Source organism: Trachemys scripta, chromosome 1 (assembly GCF_013100865.1).
Source record: "Trachemys scripta elegans isolate TJP31775 chromosome 1, CAS_Tse_1.0, whole genome shotgun sequence".
NCBI classification, from domain to species: Eukaryota; Metazoa; Chordata; order Testudines; family Emydidae; genus Trachemys; species Trachemys scripta.
In genome coordinates, this window is record NC_048298.1 from 299354148 (window position 1) to 299376863 (window position 22716).

General features: G+C 39.3%; 1 protein-coding gene and 1 pseudogene across 1 annotated transcript in view; both read right to left on the reverse strand.

Annotated features, from left to right (window-relative positions):
• Positions 1-15917, reverse strand: part of FRY (FRY microtubule binding protein) — a 305106-nt gene extending 289189 nt beyond the window's left edge. Inside the window, exon 1 of the mRNA XM_034778453.1 lies at positions 15208-15917. Coding sequence (XP_034634344.1) covers positions 15208-15277 — 70 coding nt within the window. The 5' untranslated portion in view covers positions 15278-15917. The remainder of the gene's footprint in view (positions 1-15207) is intronic.
• A 4492-nt stretch (positions 15918-20409) lies between these two features.
• LOC117871422 lies at positions 20410-20529 on the reverse strand (annotated as a pseudogene).
• Positions 20530-22716: the final 2187 nt, after the last annotated feature.

Below are 22716 nucleotides of genomic sequence, written 5' to 3' on the forward strand. Positions count from 1 at the left end.
AATGTAGGGCTGGATGGGACCTCAAGAGGTCATCTTGTCCATCCTTCATCAAGTATACCTAGACCATTCCTGAGAAGTGATGGTCTAACCTGTTCTTAAAAACCTCCAATAATGGGGGTTCCACAGCCTTCAAAGGTAAGCTTTTACTAATATCTAAATCTCCCTTGCAGCAGATTTAGGGGACATAGAAAACAATTGACAATAACTCTCTTTATAACAGCTCTTAACATATTTGAAGGCTGTTATCAGGTTCGCCCCTCTATCCTCCTCCCCCCGTCTTTTTTTCTGAAGACTAAACATGCCTAGATTTTTTTAACCTTTCCTCATAGGTCTGGTTTTCTATACCTTTTATAATTTTTGTTGCTTTCCTCCAGACTTTCTCCAGTTTGTCCACATCTTTCCTAAAGTGTTGTGCCCTAAACTGGACACAATACTTCAGCTGAAGCCTCACCAGTGCTGAATAGAGTGGGACAATTACCTCCAATGTTTTACATATGACATACTCTTTAAGACACCCCAGACTATGAGCATTTTTTGCAACTGCATCACATAGTTGACTTATATTTAATTTGGGATCTACTGTAACCCCACATTCTTTTCTGCAGTACTACATTCTAGACAGTTATTCCCCATTTTGTAATTGTGCATTTGATTTTTCCACCCTAAGTGTAGTACTTTTTCACTTTTCTTTACTGAAATCCATTTTGCTGATTTCAGACCAACTCTACATTTTATCAAGAGCCTTTTGAATTCTAATTTTGTCCTCTGAAGTGCTTTCAAATCCTCTCAGCTTGGTTTCATCCAAAAATTTTATAAGCATTCTCTCCATTGCATTATCCAACTCATTAATGAAAATGGTGAATAGTACTGGACGCACTACTGACCCTCTGAGGGACTCCACTAGATATTTCCCAATTTTGACAGCGAACCATTTAGTACTCTCTGAGTATGGTTTCTCAATGAGTTGAGCACCCACCTTGCAGTAATTTCACATAGACTACATTTCCCTAGTTTGCTTATGAGAATGTCATGCAGGACTGTGTCAAAAGCCTCACCAAAATCTAGATAAATCACATCTACTGTTTCCTCTCTATCCACTAGGCCAGTAACCAAGGCGGATACACATTTTTAAAAATCGAGATTTTTAAAATTTAAATTAAATACGGGTTTATTTTTTTATAAAAGAAACATTTATAAATAAAAATTGAAATTACAACAACCTATGTTAAGTCCTAAGCTAACTATTATATATTAAAATAATTTAAATTAATTTAAAAAATATTAAGCAGTACATGTTTGCTGTGAAGCCTTAAAGAAAGGCAAACCACTGAACTGGTGGAAGTCACAGGACAAGCACCCAGAACCAGGATTTGTTGAAGTGCTAAACCAGCTTTTCACAGTAGATACTTATTCAGGTACAGAGCAAATATTTTCTTTATTTCAGTTTATTCAACTAGTTCAGCTCAATGACTAGCTCACTCACAGTTGAGAAACCAACTGGGATTTGCCAAAGCATGAAAGCTTGTTTTTCTCTCTCAATCTATGAATAAAAACCAGGTGTGAGAGGATGAGAGCTACCAGTTCTAAAATCTTGAAGGGCATGATGACCAGCAACAATCAGTTCAATTCACTAATTACAGATAGTACTTCTTTTGTCTAATAATTCGGTTAGCTTTAAATTCAAAACTTTTTAATGTATTTGATACACTTTTTTAATGTATCCAGCACATAGAGTTTTACTTAACTAATAAAAAATTAAAATTCTATTTTTGTGAATTTTAATTTATATCCAAATACAACTTGACACAAATCATAAGTAAAAAATTAGTCATATAGTAAATAAATATGCATCGTTCAACATTTTATAACATAATAAAACTGTAAAAATTAAGAATCTGAATAAATGTGGGTTAAGCTATGTATTTGCTTAAATAAATGTATATCAATACAGTGTATCTTCCTGGTTAGCAAAAAGAAGTACCAATTTTGTGTAAAAGCTATATTTACATGGAAATCAACATGCTTTTTGGTTACCAACCAATGAGAATCAACCTTTCTTTAGGAAAATAACTAAAAGGTACAAATGCAAAACAAGATTAAATTCATTTATTTAAATCAAGGCTTCTTGTTTGCTAATTTAAATCATGATTAAAATTGGTGACTTACACTGCTTTGATTTAAGTCAATCCACCCTGACAATAACCCGGTGAAAGAGGAAATTAGTTTGCTTTGGCATGGTTTGTTCTTCACAATTCCACAGTTGGTATTGCTTATCACCCTATGATCCTCTAGGTGCTTACAAACTGATTTTTAAAATAATTTGCCTCATTATCTTTCCAGGTATCGAAATTAGGCTGACTATTCTATAATGCCTCTGGTGCCCTTCTCCAGATCTCTGGGACCTCCATGCCATCCTCCATGAGTTCTTGAAGATAATCGCTAATGGTTCCAAGATTGCTTCAGACTCATATTATTATTTTTTAAAAGGTGATGCTACAGAAGTGAGTTCCATAGGAAAAAAATTCCAAACATAAGGCAGAGAGTCACACACACTTTAAAGTTTAACTATACATTTGCTTGCATTCTAATTAAGTTTCTAAACATGAAGATTTTTTCAATAAGTGTATTTATAGTGATACAGCGGAGAAAATGAAGTTCCTTAGTAATTTTGTGCTAAATAGCCCCCACTATACTGAGTTTTCATCAAGAGGAACAGTGTAAGTTTCTCACAAAGGAAAAAATATTGTGCCCTCTCACAGAGCTGTAACTAGAAGTTGAAGTAATGGCCTAACATGACCTAACATGAAAGGAATAAGTAAGCATAAAAAGAAATCCGCAACTGATCCTTCCTGAAAATGTGTTTATAAACTGTAAGGTTTTGTTTGGCTCAAACCACAAATCAAAGATGGTAAGTTCAATTTTGGAAAAACAACAAAATGTATTTTCCCTGAAATACTGTAACTTAATAGCTGTAGTTTGATTTCACACAGTGGGTGAGATTTTAAAAAGCATTCAACATCAGCCTAACTCTGCTCCCACTGAAGTCAATACTTAAACTCCCATTGACCGCAATGAAAGCAGATTTAGGTGAGTGATGGGCGTCACTGCCTATATTGTCCATTTACATTTCATGACGATGAGAGGAAGTTGTGGACATTTGTTAGAGAGTTTATGAAAAATTATAGTGATAATTTGAATCCATTATGCATATTACATTTATCATACAATTTCATGCTGTTTTAAACAACAGCATGAGTCAGATACAGAACCTAAAAGCTGAGTTTCCATGTTTTCGTTGATTTATGTCAACCTTAATGATAATTAAAGATAGTTTTCGGTATTTAATTAGTAGCGTATAATCTCTTAATATACAGTTTCAGGCCTTCTAACAAAATATTCTAAATGTTGCTTCTATAAAATCATGTAGAAACCCGCATTCAACACAAAATATATCAACTTAAAATGCCTTTATTGACTCACATATTGAAAAAATGTAATATTTATAACAATTCTTGCCCTAAGGGCCTTGTCAAATTGTGCATTCAGACTTTAAAATGCATGATTTGTAAGTCTGACAGGCTTTGAGATGTTTGCAAATAATGTTAAAGGAAAGTTCAGCACATGAACTAGCTATGTAGCAACATCTAAGAGCTCCAATGCATATGAACAACTTTATGCAAACCACATCACATAGGAAAGAAGAATCAACTGCTCCCCTCTTCGGGCATAATTCCACAAAATATTTGATTTAAATCAATTGGAGTTGAAGGTGCTCACCACCTTGTAGGATGAGACCCTTTTTTGTAACAAGAAAGTAACTTGTACAATTTTCTAATTATAGATCTCTAGGTGAGCTGGAAATAAAGGTATTAAAATTAGTGTTTACATTACATTTATTTATGTAGCTTTTAAATTAAAAGAGCTATTTATATCATGATTGTGTGACATCTTAACACAACTCCAACATGCCAGCAGTGAGGTGCTTCCACACTACTTCCTATATGAATACCATTCACCCTAAAACAAGAGAAAATTCCTTACTTGTAATTCTTCTACATCAAGTGTATACAGTTCACATGAAAGCTCTATGGATTTTATGCTTCTGGCAAATTACTAGTTGGAATTTGCATAGGTCTGCTTGGAGCACTAAAATCACAGGATGTAGAGATGAATAAAAGATATATTAGATCATCGAGTCCATCTTCCTTCCAATACAGGACTGTTCCCTACAACAGTTTTTAATGCATTCACCAATCTAGTTTTAAATGTTGCAAAAAACAGGGCTTCAATCATTCCACTTGAGAGACAATTCCACAGTCTAATAGATCTCCATGTCAAGAAACTTTTTCTGATATTCAGCCTAAATCTTCCCTCACAGAATGTTCTTACTCTTTGTCCAGATTTCTAACTTCTGTATCCCTTTCCCTACCCCATCTTCACTGATGTTCACTTCCCCCAATTGGAGAAATATCTGCAAATATCATTAATGTCTTTCACTTTCTTCCAAATCACTAAAGATCCTGATGAAGATAAAGTCTAACATCCATCCCTGTAGTACCCCACTGCTCTACTCTACTTTATCTAATTTGATAAATTATCATCAATAAATACACTTTATGTACAATCCCTTATGCCAGTTTTCAATATAGTACTCATAAAATTAATTTTGAAAATATTGTAAAATACTCAAATTCTTGTTCAATATTCAAATGCTTTACTAAAATCCAAACATACACTCTGCTTTCTTCATTTGCTAATTTTAGAATTCTATCAAAAAAAGCAATCCAGTTTGCTTGGCCTATCCTAACTTATGAGATAAACCAGCGTTGTGTTATTAGCCTGTACAATGCCTACTTCACTGGGGCCCTGATGTCTCTGTTATGCAGTACCAGTAGAAATAATAATTAATAGAAAAATTATAATCTGGTAAATTCCTTCTTTATAAATGCATGCTATTCCTCATGGTCCCATTAACTCCCAGGGCCCAGGCTTTCAGAATTGCATATTGACAATTATGGTAATATTATGCACAAGCGATCAATTTGATGCCTAGCAGACCAACAGCCCATACAATTACCTCAGTAGCACATGCAAATTATGTGTAGGTCTTCCCAGCTGATGGATTTTAATATTCTCCATCACGTCACCTAACAACAGTAATAGTAGGCTGTCATCCTCCATGTGGACAGTGGGCAGGGCTGGATTTAGGGGCAGGTGGCCCAGGCAACTGAGGTGTCAGGCTTGGGGGGCACCGGGCTTGAGGTGCTGTTTTTGTTGTTAATGAGAAAACGGAAAATAAAATGTTTGAAGTAAAATGTAATAAAAAATAAGGTATTCAAAAGTTTAACTAATGGGGTGTGTGTGTGGCAAACACGCTCCTTGCCTGGGGCACCATTTGGTCTAGGGCCAGCCCTGCCAGTGGGCTTCAGCAGAGGAATGGTGAGACTGAAATCTTCCATTTCAGGTTCTGGAGGGGAATGTGCTGTAGTAGACACAAAGCCCTTTGCCTGTCCCCACAAAGCTTGATTCCTTCTGCTCTGTCCCCTACAAGATGTCCCTGTCCCAGTTCTGTTTCTTCCCCATCTCTATCCAGTCCTATTCTCCTCCCTGATCGAGTCTGCTCTCCACTCTTCAGGCTTTTAATTCCAATTCTAGTCTCCTTACTGAGCTAAATTCTAGTCTCACCCCTCCAGTCTCTCCAATGCAGCTCATCTTCCCCCCACTCCCAATCTCCTTGCCCGGCCATTGCTAGTTATCACTCCCTCCCACCCCATCTCCATGTCCCAGTCTCCTTGCCCAGCCAGCCTCAGTTCCCCTCTTCCTGGCTCCTCATCCAACCTTTGTCTCCTTCCCCCATCCCTGCTGGTTCCCAGTCTCAGACACCCCCCACAGCTCCTCATCCAATCTCAGACTGCCATCCCGCATTTCCTTCCTTCTAGCTCCTATTCTCCTTGTCCAGCCAGTCCTGGTTTCCCCCTCCTCCTCCATGGTTCCCAGCCCCCATCTCCTTACACAGCCAGTCCGCATTGTCCCACTTCATTCCTTGGCTCCTCGCTACTTCTCCATCTGGCTCTGTCTCTCCTGCCCCACCCAGTTTTGGCATTCCAGTCAACTCCCTGCACCCTCCTGAGGTCTGGCTCTAGACCCCTTTGCATTGAAATCAGCCAGCTTCCTCCTCCATGCTGTCTGGGTCCAGCCAGGTGGGGGCTCTGAGAGCACAGAAGAGAGCCTCCCTGCTTTCAGTTCCAGTGCCTGGTCTTGGCCCGGTCCACAGCTGCTCAGAGCTGCAATTGCAGGGAAAATCCTGCTCAGGCCCAAGCTGCAACATGCCGAGTGTAGGTGGAAACTTCAGGGAATTTAATTGTAAGGACTAGCATGTCGTTACTGAGCAAGTGCGAACTGTGATTTTTCAAAGGATAAGCAGGAAAAAAGCCATCCTCTGCCAAATTTCAAGTCCATGATGCAAAACATGGGAGCACTAGAGCTTCTCAAAGAAAAGGTCACCAGAATTTTTTAACATGGGCAAAACAACACCTTTCTCCCTAGCCTTGTTCTCAGAAACAGCTAAACTATTTTGGCTGAAAATTAAAACAAGAACAAAAAACAAACTGAGGCTGACAGCCAGCATGGAAAATTTCAACCCAAACATTTAAATTTATCAAAATGAAAAGCCACTGAAAGCAGGGTCTTATAATTATATGTATGTGTGTATACATTAATGAAACTCTTATGTTTCATCTTCTGTTCCATAACACCTCTACCTTCTTTCTTAATTGAACATATTAAAGGTTCGTCAGGAACAAGCAGACTTAGCTTTAATTCACCCAAACCCTAATGACTCTTGTACTTCAAATGTGATACTGACAGACCTTGTGATCCGAAAGTTACTGTTCCTGATCAACAATTCATCTAGGTGGAGAATATGTACATTGCTATGCCTAATGGCCTTTCAATATGATCCGGACCTTTGATTTTTAATTTTTACCAAAAATTTTCTAAGTTTTTATAGAAGCTATTATGGTTTTTTACTGATTTTCACCTGAATTTTGTACCACTCAGGTACAGAAAATACATATTACATTACAAAGATCCAATAGATGTGTTTATGTTAATAATAAATTAGTCCAAATGTAACTGTGAGGTTGTCTGTTAAACTAAGGTAGTGTAGTGGAAGACACACACACATGCATGAACATGCATATGTGTACATCAATGCTTAAGCCCTAAAGTGCCAAACTTTAGAGGGACACCTGTCAGGGGTGGTCGGATAATACTTAGTCCTGCCATGAGTGCAGGGAACTGGTCTAGATAACCTCTTGAGATCCCTTCCCATCCTGCGATTCTATGAACTTCCCTGACCTGGCTCCCAGCTCTGGAAGGAGAGAGAGTGGCTCAGTACCCTGTCTGGCCCAGGAAACTGAGCCACCATCTCTCCTTCTGGAGAAGGCACAGAAGCAGAAGAAGTGGAGGAGGAAGCTTGAGGAGATGGCGCCATTGCATCCTCTACCTCTTCCATTCCCGGGTCCATTTTTCTCTATTTGTTGCTTTCTTTTGTCCTCTCATTTCCCAATATCAACCCAGAAAACTGGGAAGTTAATTTTTTGCCCGAATTTCCACCTGTTTTTTCATTTTTGTAACAAACACAGATAAATTCATGGGAAATTTTAGAAAGATAAGGTGGTTGAGGTAATATAATATAGGTCCAATAAAATATATTACCTCACCCTCCTTGTCTCTCTAATATCCTGGGACCAACATGCCACAACAACACTGCATACAACAAAACAAAAAACAAAAACAAAAGGCTCTGAACATGATTAATAAAACAAAAATCAAAGTAAAATTATCTCCACCTGTAAGGGCAAGACAGGAATAGAATGTGTTGGGAGTATTTGTTATAAGTATATATGTTCAAAGAACAAGAATTATAATTAAATATTTTCTCTTCTCCAAAGGTATCAGTTATAACACATTTGCACCCTATGGAAAGTAAAATGCTCCAGAGATCTCTTCGGAAAAATTGCTATCTAATACCAATTAACAATCTTGTTATAAATAACCAGTAGAAGCATGATTCACAAAGTGTCAGTTGGCTACAGTCAATATGGAGGAAAGATGGTTCCTGTGGTTAAGGCATAAGACAGGCTTCTATTCCCATCTCGGCCACAGACTTCTTGTGTGACCCCATGTACATCACTAACTTCTCTGTTCTAGTTTGCCCATCTATAAAAACAATCCTATGGAGATAACACTACCTTCTTTTGTAAGCATGTCATGATGCTAAGTGAAGAAATGTCTGGAAAGCATTCAGATAGAAAACACTTGAGAAGAATTATTTTACTGGCTATAGGTGAACAAGAACATTTTTAAATATAAAGGGATGATACAACCTACAAAGATACAATAAAACATATGAGCGGGCATCCTGAAAAACCAAAACATAGAAGACAGGAAAGTTGAGCTACTTCCAACCCAGAAAGAAATTCTGCAGAACAGATAGACCAAGCCTGGAGCCGTGTTCTGATTCTGAAGAAAAGCAATAGTACCTTATGAACATATGCAGAGAACTCTACGTGTCTGCTTTGCAAGTTTCTTAAACACGGTTCTATTCAATCAAGGGAATTCGTTTCAAAAGAAACAAAAATCTGGATGGACATTCTTACAGGTTTAATTTGTTCCACATAAAAGATTAGGCTCTTTTTTATATCAAGCTCATAGAAAACACACTATTTCTGGCTGGCTGGCTATGAGATAATGAGAAAAATATTAATAGAATGATCACTTAATTGTAGTGAAACTCACAGAATACAGTATTTTTGTCAGGAATCTATAATATGTCAAGTTCCCCTTACATACTTATTTATTGAATGCACAATAATCCAACAAAGCATCTAGTCTCACTGCGAGGCAACTTTACTAATTTTTTATTATAATAATAAAATTAAAAGTAAAGCCATCAGCAACTCCACAATCACAAATTTTAATCAAGCTGTATCATATTCTCCTTTCTTGGCAAGTAAGTGGAAATGAGGACTGTTTTGTGGGATTATGTCTCAAGTCACAACTCAACAACTCCCCAGTACAGAAGGCAGGACTTTGCTCCTTGCTGCTGGCTACTGTACAGGGCCGGCTCCAGGCACCAGCCCACCAAGCTTGTGCTTGGGGCGGCACCTAGAGGGGGGCTGCGCGGCGCTCCGGCTCCGTCCGCCTGGGAGAGCGGAGCCGCAGTGGGCTCGCTGCCCTCCCCCGGTGCTCGGGCCGCCAGGGAGAGCGGGGCCATGACTGGGCTAGCCGCCCTCTCCGCGGTGCTCTGGCCACCGGGGAGAGCGGAGCCACGGCGGGCTCGCCGCCCTCTCCCAGCGCTCCGGCCGCCGGGGAGAGCAGAGCCGCGGCGGGCACTCCGCCCTCCCCCCAGCGCTCTGGCCGCCAGGGAGAATGGAGCCCAGGCCGGGCTCTCCGCCCTCCTCCTGGGGCTCCGGCTGCCAGCGGAGCCGCGGCGGGCTCGGTGCCCTCCCCTGCCGCGCTGGGGGGCAGAGGGAGGAGGCTTTTTTGCCTGGGGCGGCAAAAAAGCCAGAGCCGGCCCTGCTACTGTAAACTAGGATAGCCCAAGTAGTTGTATAAATCAATGCTACTTTTTGAGATAATTAGTTGCTGAAAGCCTACAATGTGTTCAGAACATTTATCTTAAGATGAGCCTCCTAGACTAGTGATCAAATACCTTTTTGCATGGGCTCCTTATCGTCGTCCACAGAGATCAATGGAGTCTCTAGTGAGTCCTGTCATGTACCTGCAAAATCTACACAATGGCTCTCAGGAAGGCCTTCAGACTAGCCTCGTGCAGTCCAGCCAAAAATCTGTCTCCTGGAAAGACAAAGATGTGACCTTGCTGGCTAAGACACTGCAGCATCACCCCAGAATATGTCAAAAGGCCTGGAGCAGACAACAGTTAACCTCTTAGCAGTTCCTCTGATACCAAATGCATCAAAGGCTACTGACCTCTTGGCACAAGCATCAGTAGTGCTCACACACGCTGTTTATTCATGGAGTTCTAAGCCGCTCCAGTGCTAGGACATCTATGTAGTCATTGTTAAGTGGGTGAGAGCAGTCATGCAGCCAATGTCATAACCCATTGGCTTTATCTTTCAGTAAGTGAACCAGAAGGTCTGGTGTGAACAGAAGACCCGAGTAGTTCTGAAGTTTAAGGCATATATATATTTAAAGCATATAAGGAAAAGAAAGATGACCCACCAACAGTGCGTGCCTCAGCACAAGCTTTGAGGAAGGCTCCAATGCTTCAACTCTTAAGTGAAGAACCATGAGAGTACTGCATCATGACCTTGACTGCAACGAGATGTCACTTCATCTTGACACAATGAGGATTGCTTCATGGATGTCATTGCATCACCTTTGGGCCTATTAGGCTAGATCTGCATTGATCCACAATTATTCAATGCTGGGATTTTTAATCCTCCATGGGTACTAACCTATACTCAGCTTATCTTGAGGGCTCCTTCCTTTAATGATGGACTTGCACCTGAAAACACAGGGAAGCTGAGTAATGACATAAGAAACCTATCCAGGGCTCCAACACCTTGAGGCTATAGCACGTCACATACCATGTTATGATCCTCCTCAAGGAAGTACAAGTACTAGCCATTACTGCACTTAACACTGTTGCCCTGTTTCTCCATATATGCATTTACAAAACAACCCACATGGGACAAAAAAGACAACCCCCTCCTCCTCCCCTCTGAAAAGGTAAAATAAGAACCTCCAACCAGTAGTGACAGTTATTTTAAAAACAGATAGGACACAATGTGTCACTGATGCTTAGTACATCAAAGCCTCCCTAGCCAACGCGGGTCTTCAAAATAACTTTACATTACATTTCTTTTTCCTTTTTTAAAAATACAGGACTCTAGTGCAGTGCGATTCCCCTCAGGGCACACTCTCACCAGAGCAAGCCTCCTCAGCTCCAGCGCTTCCTGGATCTGGCCTCAGAGCATTCAGAATCCCTGTTCACACTGTGAGTTCCCCGCAGTGAGTACACCTAGAGAATGGGGCACCTAGAGAAGCCTTACCCCAAAGCAGCCCCGCACCTCACATCCACAGTCAGCAATGACTCTCAACCAGCTTGGAAAACAGAACTGTTTATTAGTCATCAGGAACACAGCATAGAACAGATCTTGTTAGCAGAGAAATAAGGAACATTCACCAAAGTCCATCATGGAGGGGGGAAATCCAGAGCCCAGAGCTCTACCCCCGAGTCCCAAAACAGGAGACTGACCAGCTCCCAGCTGCCCAGCCTTGGTCACGACCTGCTACCCCACCTCCGTCCTTTTCTCTTTCCCAAGCAAACAGGTCACCTGACCTGTACCTCTCACTTTGTTTTCTAGCACCTCCAGCTGATTCTTGCAGAGGATGGGCCCTAGACATCAATTGCCAGGATACAGAGTGTCAGCCATTGTCTGTGCCCAGGTAGGCAAACATCAGTCACACCTGCCTTCTTGGGGTCCCTGCAATGATCACACATTCTTGTCCCACCACCTAGATACTTGAGTAACACATAAGGAAAACTGAGGTATGCACACAGTATTCAGACAAAACATTAAAAACTTTCCCACTTTGTCACATATACATAGACCTTTCACTTCTACACATCACAAAATGTAGCCCCAACAATAATTAAAATTCAGCTTTGAACAAGAAAGGCCTCAATCTGAATTTAAATTAAATGCATGTATAGAGATAAGGCTCTAACATTCAAAGGCAGAGAATTCCAAAGTCTTATTGACTTGAAAGCAAGTATCATTATTCCTAAATATGTGACCTTTATGATGAAACAATTGTAGTTGCTGAATCAATTCTATGAAAAGGAACAGAAGGAACCAAAATGTTAGCTATGCAAAATATGTCCCATCTATCGTTTTACAATCCATAAAAGCCATCTTAAAATCTATATTTGGGAACAGGAAATCATTGCAAAACAATCTGTACCAGCTCACATATTTGAATTGTGGCGAGAAGAAGGAAGCCATTTACCTGCACCATTTTGAATCTCCTACAGAATAGGAAAGAAAGAAAACACTGAATTGCTAGTCTAATATAGAAAGTACAAAAACATGAATTTGTGTTCCTGTAGACAATAAAAAGATCCCTTATCTACAGATTTTTTTATTCTCAAAAGATAAGAAGTTAAGAATAAATCCAAGATGTAACAACCATTTACAAAGCAAATATTCTATAGACAGACCAGCCTAATACACTGAACCTTCTTGTTACATATATTCTTTGCTTTAATTTAAATAATTTCTTTAAAAATACAGGGTTTGGGACATGACCACAGAATAAATCTACAAATGATATTCTGATACCCTTGCTCACATTTAGAATTTTAGTCCAGGAGTAGTCCCACTTATTTCAATGGAACTATTCTTGGAGTAAGGTACTATTCAACACAAGTAAGGGTATCAGTATCTGGCCCTTGGTATTTTTATTAATATAAATTTTCTAAAATAATAATATGTACTATTTTAATGAACTACAGCCGTTCCTATATGAGAAAAATGGCAAATGGAAGCACTGTCAATCCATATATCTGGCAAATTATAGGAATATTTGCCAGCTTTGTTTGAAATGCAGTCTTTCATTAACATATTTAGGGCAAAATTCTGCCTTTAATCCTTAGAGCCACATATGGGGGAATGCAAAGGACTCAACTTGGTGGATGGCTCGAGCCACACCACTGAATGCATCCTTTTGCTGCTCCAAAAAGCAGCTGTATGTGCCCATCTACAACATGCTATTGCCAAGCTGAGCCTAAATATTATGAGCACATAAAAACACCTAAAATAAGTCTTAGCTGGTTCCCTCACCTGACCATGGTGTGCCAGTGAACATGACAGATGGGCCCCTTGGCAAGCACTCTGGAATGCCAGGTAGAAATCCTACCTTGCTGCTTCATGAAAGTGTAAAGTAGTATTGCATTTCAGAAGACCTTAGATAGCAAAGTTGGACACTAACACCGTACCATGCAACAGAATGGGTAACTGTGCACTAACCAGTTCATTAAGAAAAAGTTCATGCTCTGTATAAACCTTAATACACTTCAGCAGGAATGACTGAAAAGCACGTTCCTGTGCATGCATGTGGAACCTCAGCAGTAAATTTTAAGCAAGGGTGTTCCATCCACCACTTACCAGAGTTTAATACAGCCCCAAATCTTTTGAACTCCCCAGAATTTTCTGATTAAATAGCTTATTGTTCAACCACAGAAAATATGTACAATTTCATAAACAGTGTTTCAGACTGCAAGTAGATAGTCTGGCAACAACTTTAAATAAAATTGGATTAACTGGCTGGATTTCCTCAATGTTTAATCGAAGTACAGTAGAGAACACCATTTATCTGTGAAGGAATGGCAGAAAGAGTGATACTGGATATATCAATTTAATTTTTCTAAACCAGGGAAAAATACTGAATTTCATTTAAGGATTTCTAATTTCAGTTTAGGAATGCATTAGCTATTTCAAAATATTTTCCTAGGAAAAAAATCTGTGGTATCAGCAATTTAGAAATTAAAAAAATTATATCCGTCTTCATAATATTGTAACAGTGTTATGTTCTTACCTCTTATGATTAAAAAAATGTAAGGCTAATATCACCTGGCCTTTATTATTATTGTATTTTAAAAAAGAAACAGGATCCATTTATGACAATTTCCCTACCCTCAAAATGATTTATTTTTCTTTCTTTTCATAACACTGACTGTAATTAGTTATGACACCTATTGTTACAACACATACTTTTGTTTCCTTTAATCAATTAATAGTTCAAAAGCAAAATAATACTAAATTCATCATCTAATTCTTATTATGTCATAGATTCTAAATGTAATGAACATATGCAAAATGCTGTAGGATTATAGCAAATCAAGAAATACTGTTTAGGTAACAGTATTATTCCCTAGTGGTTTCACACTTGTGGTAGAAAAACTGATTCAGACAAGCCCTATGGTTGAAATTGACCTGGAAAAAACATGGTTTCTATGGATATCATTTAGAGATGGACATCCTAGTACAATACATATTTAGGGTTTTTTTACATTTCTTAACAGGTTATCAGTTGTATGTCAGGCACTAACAACGTCTGCAGAGGTATAATTTTATATACTATAGTATCTAACACACCATTTTATTCAGGAGCTATTTAATTATAGATATTGGGATGATGGTTACGTATGCAGTAATGAATCCAAATTGGATTTTTCCAGAGAGACTGTGTTCTATATTTTTAAACTGTTAATGTATTGAGTCTGCCACTACTAACAGTTGCTAATGTGAAAAGAGAATATAACTTATATGTATATATTTTAAATAAAAATTCATTCTGTATCAGAAGTAAGAATCTAGAGGCCTGACTCTGATGTGACTATATTTACAACCATTGCCTCTACTTTGAGATCTTATATATCATAATACATTATTATATTACAATGCATTCCTGAAAAATAAGACTGATTGATATACATAGTGATAAATTATTAGCATTATGAATAGAGAAATAATTAAAGAAGACTATAATCTCATTTGTTTACATTGTATAAAGCTTCAGTTTGGATTAGATATACATCCTGATACCTTTTTGATACTAATGTTTCAAACGAGTTTGAATTTAAAGCACAAAGGAAGGGGGGGGGGGAACAATGCTGTAAGTACCTAATTATTATTATTTTTTGGTTTTTACATTATTACAGTGATGACTTGCAGATCTGGAACATAAGCAGTCCATTTTTTTGTTCACATGATACAAGGATAAAACAAATACAAAATACTTCAAAACAATGCCACACCCCTCAGATTAAATATCACTTAAAATATTTAGCTAAAGCCTGAACGAATCAAACAAACATCTAGGCAGGAAATTCTGTTTTAATGCACTACCACTGTGCTATTTCAGAGAGCCTGAAAGCAGCCTAACTTGAGAATTCAATCAAGCAAAACCTAGAATAATCTCATTGCCATATTTGCAGTTAATGAAAGCTATTTAAATCTGTGACATTTTTATTTTTATAGAAGATGAAAGCAAAAATTATTTGTTTCACTAATAACACAAACATATAGTAAATTTAAGATTTTATTATTTTGGTTATCCTTACTGTCTACCAATCAATGTACAATATTAAAAGATTACTCTTCTGCTACTCACTATTGCTCCAGGATTTCAGTAAATATTTGATACTGATTTCAAAGAAGCCTGAATCCTGCTGGCTAGCCATGTCTGCTGCATACAAAGAGGCTTCTATAATTCTGAGCAGTTGAAGTGGCAGGTACTATGTATGTAGATGTAACTGTCACCAGTTAGTGATGTAAACGAGGGGTCAGAAGAGGAAATGAAGTCTCTGCAGATCAACTTCTTCCGTGGTAGGTAAGCCCTCATTTAATACAACAACAACAACACACCATGAGATGCTCGTCCTCTGCTCCTCCTTCAGGGCTGGTACTTAGCTTTATTTGCTTTATTTTTTCCCCCACCCTGCAGACATTCAATAGGAGCTTTCATGTACTCCATTCCACAATGAATAAGATTTTTGCAGCTTTTCCATAGGCTCCGTTTAATACATGTACTGTACCAAAACAGCTGTTGTATAAAACAGTTAGAATGTCTCCTGGAAGGGTGTTTGAGCTGGCCTTCTAATAGCATGCAATCTGCCTATCTGAAGGCTTTTTCCATTAGAGACTGATAGACTGATCGTATGCACCTCCTCCTGCAAGCAAACACAGAGTATCAACTTGAAGCCCTACTGAGAATGTCTCTTCTGCAGCTGAAGGAATTTCACAGGTTCTGTTATTCTTTTCTTTTTAGAAAAACCTCTAACGAGTATTGTATATGTGTTCTGGTCAGCTGCTTCCCTTCAGTCTGTTTCCAAGAACAACACACTGTATTAGACACAACTGCATCATGCTGCGGTAAAGCAAAGCTGCACCCATCTATCTGATTGCAGTGACGTTTTTAAAAAGCCCATCAGTCAGCCCAGTTGCAGAAGGGAAGCGCTTGCAGAGCATCAACAACCACACATTTCAATGGCTGTTTGTTCTTTTCTTTCACAGCTAAAGAAGAATCTCAGTTTGATGTCATTTTTGTCCTGAGTTAGACTTTTATAAGATAAGAGACAGAAAGCTGAATTCATATTGGAAAATAAAACAGGCAGCTAGTTGCTTATATTCTCTGCATATTCTACACTAAATTTGATTCCTAGCTATAATTTACCTATTTCTTAAAATTTTCTAATAATCACGATACATCAGTATGCACAATTTGCTAATAATGAAGAAGCAGCATCAGTTTTCCAGTGGCTTTTTGCTTCCTGAGTTCTTGGTATCATATTTCCTGATTTCAGTTTGCGTGGTTTGACATTATTTTTTCTCTCACCTAGTGGAATAAATAGTATACTGTCCTATAATGTTTAAACAGACATATAGCATCTCTGTAGTGGATTCATCCAACAACATTGTGAACTGTTAGATTTTCAGAAACTTGGTTCAATCAAGTGTACAGAAAATTTTATATTCAGATTTAAATTCCTAGTGATATGCATTTTATCAGATTACTTTCCCCTGAAAAATGCATAATTACACTGAAATGTTTCATAAAATACATAGAATATTGGGGGAAAAGCCAACAAAAATCATCATTCTAGAACTGTAGGGACAATTCAAGGCATTGTTGAGGTTTCTCAGTCAAGACAGGAATGTTTACAAACTCAATCAGCCTGATAAAAAACCCAACCACCAGAGAAACAACTATCCCACTACTTTATTACAGTCCTTTATTTTATTGTATTCAACCTCTTTGTTAAAATCAGATTTACTTTATACTGTTAGTTGATATTTATTCTTTTATCAATGATGCTTCAAATAGCACGATCCACTCAATTAACAATCACATCAGAGTTTAACTTCTGATCAACTTACTTATTTAAAAGAAAAATATATCAGGTATAGCCAGTTAAAATCATACTGAATCTTATTATTAAAGAAACTTGAAATATAAAACATCAGATTTGAGGATGTATTTAAATGTATTTTGATCCTATTTAAATGTTTTTCAATATAAATTTCACTCTAATATTAGAACATCTAGAGATAACAGCACATTTTTGGCAACATCTCAGAAACATTCCTAAGACAGCTGTAACTAGCTGAAATGGCAGTAACAGCAGCACTCTACTTCAGATCCGAAAGAAATTCCCCAAATTGGCTTTAACTGGGTCAACATTTTAAAAAATACATAGGTTCTGCTTTCTTCCACATTAAATTAATTTCTGATATCTCAAAATCTTATTAATTATGTAGTTCAGTAGCTGATAAGCTTACTAGCACAATACAGAATCTTGAGGTGTAAAAGAACTCTTTTTTTATTAATTTTACAGTCCTATGTATTTACAGTATATCAGTAACATAATGTACACGTTTTTGTCTATGACAGCGTGGATATTAGTACATGTGAGTTTAAAATAAAGAGTCCTAATATAACATCTTTTACCATAAAAAGGAAATAAAAGATCAAGAATCTGAGTATTTTCACAGATCTGCCATGATAAATTGCCTATTTCAGTCATGTACAACTGCCTTCAAGCTAGCCCCTACACTCCTACTGTCTTGTCCACTTCCTGTGTTCTCCGGGCCTTTTGGAGAGCAGATATCCAGGAGTCTTGGGCAAAGGGACTAACCCCACCATCTGGAATAGCACCAACAGTAGAAATGGCTTTCAGCACATGGGAGGCTTAGGGGACTAGCCCTACATGAAAATCAATGATGCTCTCATGGTCAGTACTCGGTCTATGCACCAACTACTGTGATTGCCATAAACAGATATTCTCCTACTCAACTTTTGAAAATAGTCTTCAAAAACAATTACCCGATAAGAGAAAAAGAATGGAAAAAAATGCAGTGTGTGTTTAAATCTTCATTATTACGGTTTATGATAAAGAGTCATGTATACAGTTAAGAATTGTATATTCTAAGCAATACTTACAGGAATTCTTAAAACAGCTCCACTTAAATGGAGCTGTGAGTACTGCATAGGCCTGCAGCCTGATCAGATAAAATCTCTAAAGCTCATTTTAGCTTTAATGTGGAGGGAACTATGTGATGCCAAGACTTCTACATTCTGAACACACAAAAAATGCAATTTGAGGCTAAACACAAGAAGTAGGGGAGGCCTCTCAGTAGGGTGACCATATTTCCCTGAACTGAAAGTGGGATGTGCGGGGCTGGCCTGAGCTGCCTGGCATTACCACTCATCCCTCGCACTCCCACAAACGTTCCTCCATGCCCCCAACAGATCCAAGTAGCAGAGATGGGGGAAAGAGAGAAAAGGAATGGGTATGGGCTGGGATCTGGGCAGCAAAGCAGGGTGTGAGTATATGGGTGTGAGTACTTTTGGGCTCATAGCCAGGAGATGAAGCTATTGGACTATGATCTATTTTAGCAGTATGATGCCCCTTTGGGGGCTGGGATAGCAGATTTGCAGGAAGGAGACTACAGGTAGTGGGAGGGACCAAGGAGATTCCAAAGAGCAGCCCTGGAGAAGTGGGGGACGGCTGGGATACAGAGCTGCCATTTCAGACTGGGGGTTGGCAACTCCTGGCTGGGGAGGGAAGGGGGGAGAGGAGTGAATGGCAGGGGGCGGGTCACCCCCAGCCAGTGACGGGAGTGGAGAGAGGAGCGAGCAAGTGATGGAGGACCAGAGGGTGGGGGAGTTGCTCCCAGCCAGTGATACAAAACTTGGGTGGGGGGAGATGCCCTCCTTAAATTGTGTCCCTGCTGGGATGTGGCAGAAGCGGGCTATTGGAGGCAGACTGGGGAAGAAAAGAAGCCTGTTGGAATGGGAGGATGTACAGGGTTTTGGGGACCGGCTCTGAAGGACGGTAGATAGGAAAGACATGAGGCCGCCGTGGGGGCTGCAGGGACCACTCGGTGGGGAAAGGAGGGGCTGAGGGGCAAGCCATGCCATGTTTGGTGCTCTGGCACAAGCAGATGCTGCGGGACCTGGTCGTTCACTCACCAGCTGGGTTGCCCAATAGGGCCCAGGGCCCACAAATCACGGCTCCATGGCCCAACCGGAGAAGAGTTTGAATTAGGGCCCTGACTGCACTGCCCACTGATTGGGCAGCAGAGTGAGCACATGACATCCCATTACTCCCTGATTGGAGGGGCAGGGCATAGGGGAGACACATCATCCAGGCTCCTATCTCCCCTCCAAAAGTTGCCGCTTACCCCCCCAAAATGTTCCTCTGTGCCCCTCAGGGGGGCGCACCCCAGTTTTGCCAAAAAAGTCAGGATGTCAGAAACAGGGCTTAAAAAGGGGACTGTCCCTGCCAAAACGGAATGTATGGTCACCCTATCTCTCAGGACCACGTCTAAAGCAGACCACAGGAGCAAACTAAGTATAAACTAGATCTGTGAGTTTTGTGTATGTGTAATACAGTGGATTAATGTACTTGAATGTATCTCCCCCTAGTGGCAGCTACTAATAATGAAAACTGATCCTTGATTTCTACTAACGGAATGTCTCCTTAAGCACAGGTGGCAGGGGATTGTGCTTTTTGTCCTTAATTACCTTGTTTCAATCCCCACTGATAAACCATAGTGTTTGTATTTGTCAGCAGACATATGCACTGACTAATACGCTGTCGTAGTATAAAACTGGTACTCTGGTTTGGCTGATCTAGGACTTGGCGTCTGATTTAGGGCTTAATCATGCAAGGTATCAATCTGGGCCCTCCAGCCCTGACCCTCAAAACATTGAAGCACACGCTTAAGTTACTTGTTTATTTAAAGTACCAGCATATGTATTATCAGTTAGTAAACTATCACAGACATCATGGTGCAAGTGGGTCTTGAGGAAAGATCAAGAAGATCAAGAACCAGCATACTGGCTTTACAAATTAATCTGGGGAGGGAATTCTATGAGTAAAGAGTAGCATGGAAGAAAGTATAAAGGTGCTCATGTGGGAAGTGGAAAAGAAAGTGATGGAGGCTGGCACCGTTGGAGGAGAGGAGAGATGGGAATGTGTGACAGCACAATAATGATATATTTTGTTGTAGAGAAATTAAACAACTGTCTATATTTTGAATCGTATATTTACTTTCGAAGATCTCCAGACTCTTCTTCCAAATTAAATTAACCCACATTAACCATTTCTCCACAGCAATACACCCTGCTAAACCAGTATAATAAATTTATACTTTTTTAACTAAACTGTAGGACAAAAGGCAACTAAAAGACAACACACTTTTCAAAATTATAACCAACAGAACTGGAGAAGACATTTCTTTTTTGTTTTTGCTACATTATGATTCTTTTTAGAATTGTTTCATTTCATTAGTTTTTGAAAACAGATTAAAAATCTACTATATCACAAAACAAATATAATGGAGTTCACAAATAAAGGACATATCAGATATTAAACTGATAAGAACAGATACTACGCTTGGACCACAGCTCAAAGAGCCAGGAAGCGATTACAGTGTGTAATGTTCCTAGCCCCAGCCCATCTGCAAGACTTTCATTAATTTCCAATGGGCAACCTTTGCCTTTATGAATTCCGAAGTCTTCACTTTCCTCACATTAAAATATTTAGCAGAGCTTTTTTTGCCTTTTAAATGCATCCAATTTAGATTTACCAAATACAAAAATGTGCATAGTACTAAAGAAGTCAAACTAAGTGTTAAGCACGCTGTATGCACACGTGTTGTATTATTAGTGTCCTCACTTGAAATGCAGATGACAAATTTCATCTGAGTCCATTTGAATTTGTATACTTATACAGGCATCCATAATCACTACATAGTAAAAGAGAAATTCAACTTGCCAAAATCCAAATTCAAAATATAGATTTATATTGAATCTATGCACAAAACAAAATGATTGTCATTAAGCTCAAAGCATTTAAGTCTGATAGGTTGTAAACTAAGGTGAGAGTAATACTGTTCAGTTTTTATGTCTCAATCCAGTAATAGTTTTGCTGGACCATTTTATCTTCTGTTTATAATTCTATGTCAATATACTGCCACTTAGTGGTAAAAAGCCTAACATAAGCAAAGAAACAGAAGAAAGATGGCTGACTAATGAAAGTGAGAGAGAAGGTGGTTGAGGTAATAGCTTTTATTGGACCAACTTCTGTTGGTGAGAGAGATTAGCTTAAACACTCATAAACTGAAAATAGAAGTGTAGTAAGTAATAAGGCAGATGTGCTTACTCACTTTCAAAGAAACTGTATCAGACGACTAGGGGATTTGGATACCAATAATTTAAAGTATTTTAATAAGAATATTATTTTACAGTATTTATTTTAACACCTTTGTTCTAATCTTGGCTTGGACACTGAACTGATGAGCATCTTGGGCAAGTCATAAGTGATCTGCAACTCAGCTTCTCATCTGTAAAATATGGCTGATATTAATAAATAATAATAAAATCGACCTACAGTACCTCCATGGGGTGCCCTGGAAGATTAATTAATGTTGGAACAGTGCTCTGAAGTGACAAACTGTTACAAATGCTGTTTTTCTTGGTTGTGCCTTGTTTTGAAGCTGTCAGACTGGATGTACGCACTTAGGAATCTGTAGCTGCTTCAAACGTTTTTTCTAGCTGACTGATAGTTACAAGTAGTATCAGTCAACCAGGGATGAACTTCTACTGTTCTCCCAGACCCACCACAAACGATATATATTTCTAAGTCCATCCTACAAACCTAGTTTAAAATCTGCAGTTTTTCCAGTTAGAGTAGGTTTGGGTAACACACAAAAAAGGTGCAAGCCCTCACTCAAAATAGGGTGCAGATTCTGTAGCTGCACAAATATGCAAAGCTTATATAGCCTATATGGATCAGCAAACATAGAGCTATTTGAGTAGTATCCTCTCACTGCTCTACACCCTATTCAGCTTCCCGGCAAGTTATTTTCCTGTGAGAACAGGCCTGTGATGTACCTGTAAACCAGCATTTTTCCCTTCCTAATTTTGTTACAAACCTGTGTGCGTGTGTGTGTGTGTGTGCGTGCTTGACAAATGTCCCAATATGCCTGGGAATACGAAGAGGTCCCACAGCTAAAATTTTCAGAAATGGCCACTGGTTTTGAGTGCCTTGATTTTTGGATGCCCAGATTGAGAGACAGGATGGGTACCGACAGTGAAAGGCTGCTTAAATTATTGGTTCTATGTTACAAGAGTCAGCACCAGAGCAAAGAGAACACAGGTGTTTTGACTCCCAGTCTCATGCTTCAATCCAGGGGATGTCTAATCTTTTCAAAGGTCAAGAGTGCTCCCATAGACTCACACAGACCTAACTGAGCTCTTATCTTGCTCTCCCAGGCCTCCCACAGCCTGACCTGGCCTACTCTCATCCTTCCCATAATGCATGAGGTAGCCAATCAGGAAGCTGCTAAAGGAAAGGGACAGCAGCTGAACAGAGTGCTCCTGATTCATATCAGAGCTGCTCCGGAAGCTCAAGGGGAAGCAGTGGGAGGCAGTTGGGAGGAGGTGCTTCTTAGTGTCTACCCATAGTGACAGGGCTGATTCAAACACTTCAATTTAAAAACCACAGGGTGCAGGGCCGGCTCTGGCTTTTTTGCGGCCCAAAGCAAAAAACGCCCGACCGGCCGGAGCAGCAAAGGGGAGGGGGAGGGGAGGAGAAAAACAAACCTGCCCCCA